Genomic DNA, 6,568 nt, shown 5'->3' with positions numbered 1-6,568 from the left:
TTTATAACTATATATATAAATAAAACTCTAATTGAAATTGAAAAAATACATTAAACAAGTTCTATGTAGTTTTAGGCGGTCAAGACGGTTATCTAGGCGTCGCATGAGAGCCTAGCGCCTAGTCGGGGCCTAGGCGACCGCCTAGACCGCTTTTTAGAACACTGCTTTTCAAGTAGCTAAATGCAACGCACCGTTTCGTTAATCATTGTCATCATGATTATATACTTCTAAGTTAAACCATAAAGATTACTGTAAATAACCAAACGCAGTAATAATTTAACCGTAATTAAAACGTAAAAGCCTTTATAAAAACTCTCTCTTTCGACTCTCTCACTTCTTCAAACTCCGAGAAACTGAAGAAAGAAGAGAAATTCTCTGAATCAAATCGCGAAAACATGGACGAAGATGGTTTTTCACAATGTTCAAAACACTTCTCGAAACGCGGTTATTTTAGCGGCGGAGGCGTTTGTCCATTTTGTCTTTACGAACGTCTCTCTTCTCTTTGTCCAGATTGTGCTCACGATCTTCCTTGTTCGTGTAGCTCACGCGCCGCCGTATCTTTCTCTCCGTCGTCTTCTTCGTCTTCCTCATCGTTCTCTATCTTCGCCGGAGATGTTAGTTTTACTTTCTCCGGGGTTGGATCGGTGGGACGAGTCGCGAGTTTGATTGAATGCGAACCGGCGTTTAGGAGATCGAAATCTATGGCGGTTCCGATTAAACCGGATTCGGTTATTGATTCCGGTAGGAGTAAGAAAACGTCGTCGTTTTGGAGGATGTTTATGGGAAACAGAGGAGATACTAAACCGGCGATTATGAGGAAATCAAGATCCATAGCGGTCGCCGGAGAATCGGGATTTTCTCCGGTTCCGGTTCCGGTCGCGGCGACGGGAAAGGGTAAAGGTTGGAATTTTCCGAGTCCGATTAAGGTTTTCCGGCAATCAAGAGTCTCGAAGATGATATTTCAACAACGGTCTCCATTGTATAGAGGTTGAGATTATTATTTTTGTTAAGCTTTTTTTTTTTGGTTTTGCAAATTATTAGTTTGATCATTTACATGTTTTTTTTAAGTTCTTGTATTAGGAAAGGGAACAACAATATTAGTTTCTTGAAATTCTTTTTAATTGTTGTTTATAATCTGTATTAGATATGTGATTCTGCAAAGTTTTATCAATTACAATACTTATTCGAATTGTGGAATTATTTAAATTGATGTTTAGTTATTCTGTGATTCTACAATTTCAATAACAAAATTAAAAATTAAAATGTATCAGTTTTTTGAGTTATTAAATAAAACTGGCTTAATAGTTTTTGGTGTTTGATAGTGCAAACCTGCTCCAGACGTCAGAAAGACAGAACTAATCGTTTAGTTTTGACTTAAATTGTTTTTTGCAAATTGGGTAACTTTCTAACTGCAAAAGCTTGAGAATATTATAGTTTTTAGTATAAAATATATTTTCGGCGGATATTGTGCAGAAATTCAGGAACCAGAAGCATGTTTGGGATTTTTGTTTATTTTAGCGTTTTAAAGATAATTTAATTAAAAAAATTAATTGAGGGATTATTGAGATACCTACAATGAGTGATTTGAGGGAGATTTTGACAGAGGGTTGATGTATGTATATATGTTGTTGATAGCTTGTCAATTTTAGTTGTTAAAAATTGGGTTAAAAGGGGATTTTGATATGAAGAAAAAGTGATTTGGCCAGCTATAAACTATCTAATCTATGATTGACTATTAATTAATTTACAGAACTAATCATCTTTGCGAAGTCTTCTGACTTTTTCTTACTTCACGTCCTCCATGTAAAGGTAGACTCGCTCAATATTTGGTTTGACTTACACTTGAATTTTAGTTTTTTTTTTTTGTTTTTTTAGTTTATTCATAAGTTAAAAGAATGTGTTGGACGAAGATGATGTCCCAATTTTAAGTTCAATATTATTAAGAATCATTATATAACTTATGTTATCTAGGAAGCTACAATACAAAACAAACATGTGACTATTTGTAGAATGCATTCATTTATTTAATCTCATATTCTATTGTTATGAAAACGCATTTTCACATTATGGTAGACCAAAAATATGAGAGTATATATGTCTTCTTAATTTTTTTTGTTATGCTATGCATACATACATTGCATGTACATCACATACGACGAGAGCTGCGTCGGTTTACCAACCACCAATCAGATCGGTTTTGGCCTATCCGCAAATTTGTATAAAAAACAATCATTTGTTTCTTTATTTCTTGGCAACACCAATTTCTTTCATAATTATGCAAAGAATAGTGGTTTTAAAATCGAATTCTATGGATAATTAACAAGTTATATGAGTTGAAACTGCAAAAAAATATCGACATCGTCTTGTAGAATGTCCAATGTAGATTAAGTTTATAGCTTTGCCCAAAAAAAAAAAAAGATTAAGTTAATAGGCATTTCACCCCAAAAGCAATTGTGGATTAACTCATGTTAATTGATTAGCTAACACAATATGTATAAGTTTTACAATATGTGTTGATTGAGTTTATTTCATATTTGTGTAACCTGGTAATTCATACTTTAATTAACCATATAGATTATTTAATTAATATTAACTGATTAGCTAAATCAAATGCGCCGATTTCTAAACTCATTAGATTAACTGAATCCGCCGATTGATTCGTTAGATTCGTTGAACCTCATTATTTATTGGCGTTAATTACATACTATACTAGAAATATATAAACTTTCGTTAATCAAATCTACCCAAAGATTCTATATATCTTTATCACAATAATTTAAGTGGAAATGTAAGAGTGATGGAAATATTTTAAAATTAATCTGGGGATTATTAATTTAATATACCGTAAAATAATTCGAATTACTTGATCGAATCTTATGTGAGCAGTATGGGAGATATTGGTTCACATGGAAAATAAAACGACAGCTGATTAAGCTCACATCTCATATAAGAAAAGGTTAAGAACATATCCCTAACAATTATTATCAAATTATTCATAACAGTTGATATCATTATGTCAACTAAGATTTCATTTTTTTTGTCAACTAACTATTTCTATTGTTTACAAAATAATAATCTTATTTCTATCTATGTTCGAAACAAATTTTCAGGATCCACCAAACAGTTAAATTAGAGAAGTGTCTTTAGTCAGCGAACGTCGTTTGAGTTAAGAGAACCTACATATATTGATGGCCTATGTAACGTCGAATGAAGTTGAGTTAAGAGAACCACATATATGTCGAGACTTCACTTTCAATATGTGGAGTTTGTCTCCTAGTGGTAAAGGGCCTCCAGCTGGGGGTACCGCCACCTGGGTTCGATTCCTAGCTATTGCGGAATTCACATGGCGGCTGTAGGTTTCCAGGACCACGTCAGCTCCGCTTGGACACGACGTTAGTCGGGCCACTTCGGTGGAACCGGACACTTGGGTTATCCAAAAAAAAAATAAAAAAAAAATATGTGGAGTTTCAGTTTGCAGTAGAATTATAACATTTTAAGCTTTTAAAGCTTTATTTCCCCTCGTTTTATATTAGGTTTATTCCGAATTGTAACATTGTCCGTGCCGACCGTCTCGCATAGCAGGCACGAGCACGAAGTTCCTTATTCTCCCATGTAAGCACATCGGCCTCCGGATTGGCTCTCTTTAGAAAAAAGTCTCCGTCTGATAACTTAATAAAATGGTGTTTGGCGGAAAAAAAAAATTGTTGCTCATTCTGATAAAATGACAAAGGTGTGTTGTGTGACAACATTCAATCTTTATCGGTCTTTTTTTTTTTTATCAATCTTTATCAGTCTTATATCAATAATATAGATTGCCTAATTAAGTAGCCTCTAACGATCGACTCCAATCTTCTATAGACTTGGATAGACTCGTAATGGTAATATGTTGAACGTGTGTACAGTGTTACAACTCTTGCTATGTGATGGAACTTATTTGCTAAAGAGAAAACTAGAGTAAGATATTTAGAAGTGGTTAGTGAATCCTAAGCTGACACTTGTTACACCCCTAACAATTTAGAAACAAAGCAAAGAATCACGGAAATATATGCATTATCCAATTGCACATTCATCTATTAATTATTTAGATACTGGTCCACTATTACATAGGCCATCAATCATTCTCGTTTAAAACATAAACAATTAACAGATACAATATGTAATTACAATTAAATATGAATTCGAAAAATGTCTGAGTAACAGAATAATTATTTTGAGCAAAAAGAATATGTTAGATTCGTGGTGATTGAAATAAACACATCATGGTTGAGGGACCTTATATTTTCTAACAAAAAACTCATTATTAAAATAAAAAAATCTATTATCAATTTATTTTTTAAATAGCAACAAAAATAAGGAGACAAACTAAAAGTTTATTAGAATACTAAAGAAAATGGTGTTCTGAAAAGCCAAATAATAGCTTTATTTTATGAATTGTTAAAACGAAATTTAAAAATATTGAAAACCAACAAGCTTATATTTATATAAAAATAGTTTATGTAGTTTTTCTAGTAGTTTCCTTCACTAATAGATATAAAAACTCAATAATTGAGAAAAAAAATCTTAATATAATTATTAACTTTTGAATATAAGAAAAATATCGAGGGGGAGGCAATAGCATGTGCATGGAAGCCCTACAGAACAAGTGATCGACCTCTTCTCCCCCTTTGGTCTTCACTTTATAAATATCAACTTTATCTTCTTTGTCTTTTTTCTAAAGTTGAATCTTGATACCATTTTTTTCAATTTTTTGTAGAATTTTTTTTGTTACGTTTTCTTAATCGTAGCCCTGGCCAAATTAAAGTAATATCACTGAAACAAAGTACTTTATGTTACATTGGTGCTTTTCCTGAACTTCATTTTGTTCATTTGTTCATTTGTTCGTCCGTCGGTGTAAACATTGTTGGATTTAAAAATAATTCAGACAAAATCAAATCAAGAGAAGGGTGATATAGCTAGTATGATGCTTTTCGTCCTCTCTACTAGGGTTTTATATTATTGATGTAATTTGCTAATTGTTCTATCATAGTCTGTAACACAAACTACCTAAAGCTACTATTAAACTTTTTGAAGCTAGATCTAAAATCGAAGACACAGTTGGATTGATATCATAAACTAAAGAGTAGATGCTGAGATTTTATTTGTTTAAATGGTGGAAGACAAGTTTTAGAAATTGATGTTTTCTCCCAAACTTAATTTTATAGCCTTTTTTCTGAATATCGGATTAATTAGGATCCAAATTCTAACATTACTATGAAACTACTAAAAGATGTCTTCTCATTGCAGCATAAAGTACGAATAATTTGGATTGCAACTTCGGATCTATTTCTTTTCGGACCTAGAAAATTATATTTTACAAAGAATAGTTACGAAAATAAAAATGAAAAGAGAGGCGACAAAGAGTGGCACACGAATGGCCTTTCCTTTTCCTTATCAACATTCGTGCTACTTCTGTTTCCTCCAAACGAAACCCATCACGATAATTTTGTCATTTTCAGTTGTATATTACTATTAACTAAATACGAGTTTCAAATAAGTATAATACTACATGATGATATAAAAAAGTGCGTGACTTTCAAAAGATGTTATGATACTTTCGTCCTAGAAATCAAAAAACATGTATGATATAATATATCAACAGAAACATGTAACTAACCAATTTATGGTTTTATAGTTCAAAAATTCACCATGATAGTTGAAAGACCAAAATTCAAAAAATTTATATTATATTTTATATCATAGTCAATCTTATCGGGAATTAATCTAGATTTCAATATGAGATATACTGATTGAAAAAGCAAGAAAATATAACCTAAAAACTATTGATATATATATATACCCAAATACAGTTAACTTAAATGATAAATAAAACGCATTTGAATGTTTTTCATATATGTGAATTTTTCATATGAATAAAAATTGCTTTGTTTTCTAGTTTGGAGAGATTAATAGATCTATAAGTCTTAATGTTCCTGACTCAAAAAAATATCGAAATGTAATATTATCCTATTATCTATATACAAACTTGCATCATATACAAATTATGACTTTTACTTTTGAAAACTTGATTTTAGATAATTATTAGAAAGTAAAATAAAACCAAAACGATAGATTTGTATAGTTTTGATTTGAGTTCAAGTTAAACTATAATCAAAAGTATAAGTAATTGACTAGAACATGTAGTTTCATTATGTGTACTAGTTTGTTAATGTGTCACCGTTTAAGTGTAAATTTGCTTCCTTTTTTCTACCACAAAAAATATCTTTTGAACTTTTTTTTTTTTTTCTCGATTTGGTTATGTTAATAAGTTTTTAGATATAGATTGGGCCAATACCCAAAACATATTGTTCTTATTCCTTGTACCTAATATTTGAATCTCGGCGGTACCCACTGACCATATATGGGTCTTGTGTCCAAGCCTATGTGGTGTAGTGGTAGAGAGAGTTGTGGTGAAGGGTAAAAATCCTAGATCTTCTTTGAAAACAAAACAAACATTTGTTTGGGAAGTCTGTCAGTTGGGCCTTGGTCCAATTGGTTTATCTGGTAGTCAGAAATGCAGGTGGCCTGATTA

The 6,568-nt window shown here is 31.6% G+C and overlaps 1 protein-coding gene across 1 annotated transcript; it reads left to right on the top strand.

Annotated features, from left to right (window-relative positions):
* Positions 1-274: 274 nt before the first annotated feature.
* On the top strand, positions 275-1,213 carry LOC9327064. The gene has a single exon (XM_002893687.2). The coding sequence runs from the start codon at positions 396-398 to the stop codon at positions 990-992; it is 597 nt and encodes a 198-aa protein (XP_002893733.1). The 5' UTR covers positions 275-395; the 3' UTR covers positions 993-1,213.
* Positions 1,214-6,568: the final 5,355 nt, after the last annotated feature.

This window comes from Arabidopsis lyrata, assembly GCF_000004255.2.
Source record: "Arabidopsis lyrata subsp. lyrata unplaced genomic scaffold ARALYscaffold_1, whole genome shotgun sequence".
Lineage (NCBI taxonomy): Eukaryota > Viridiplantae > Streptophyta > Magnoliopsida > Brassicales > Brassicaceae > Arabidopsis > Arabidopsis lyrata.
This window is presented reverse-complemented; position numbering and strand designations above follow the sequence as displayed.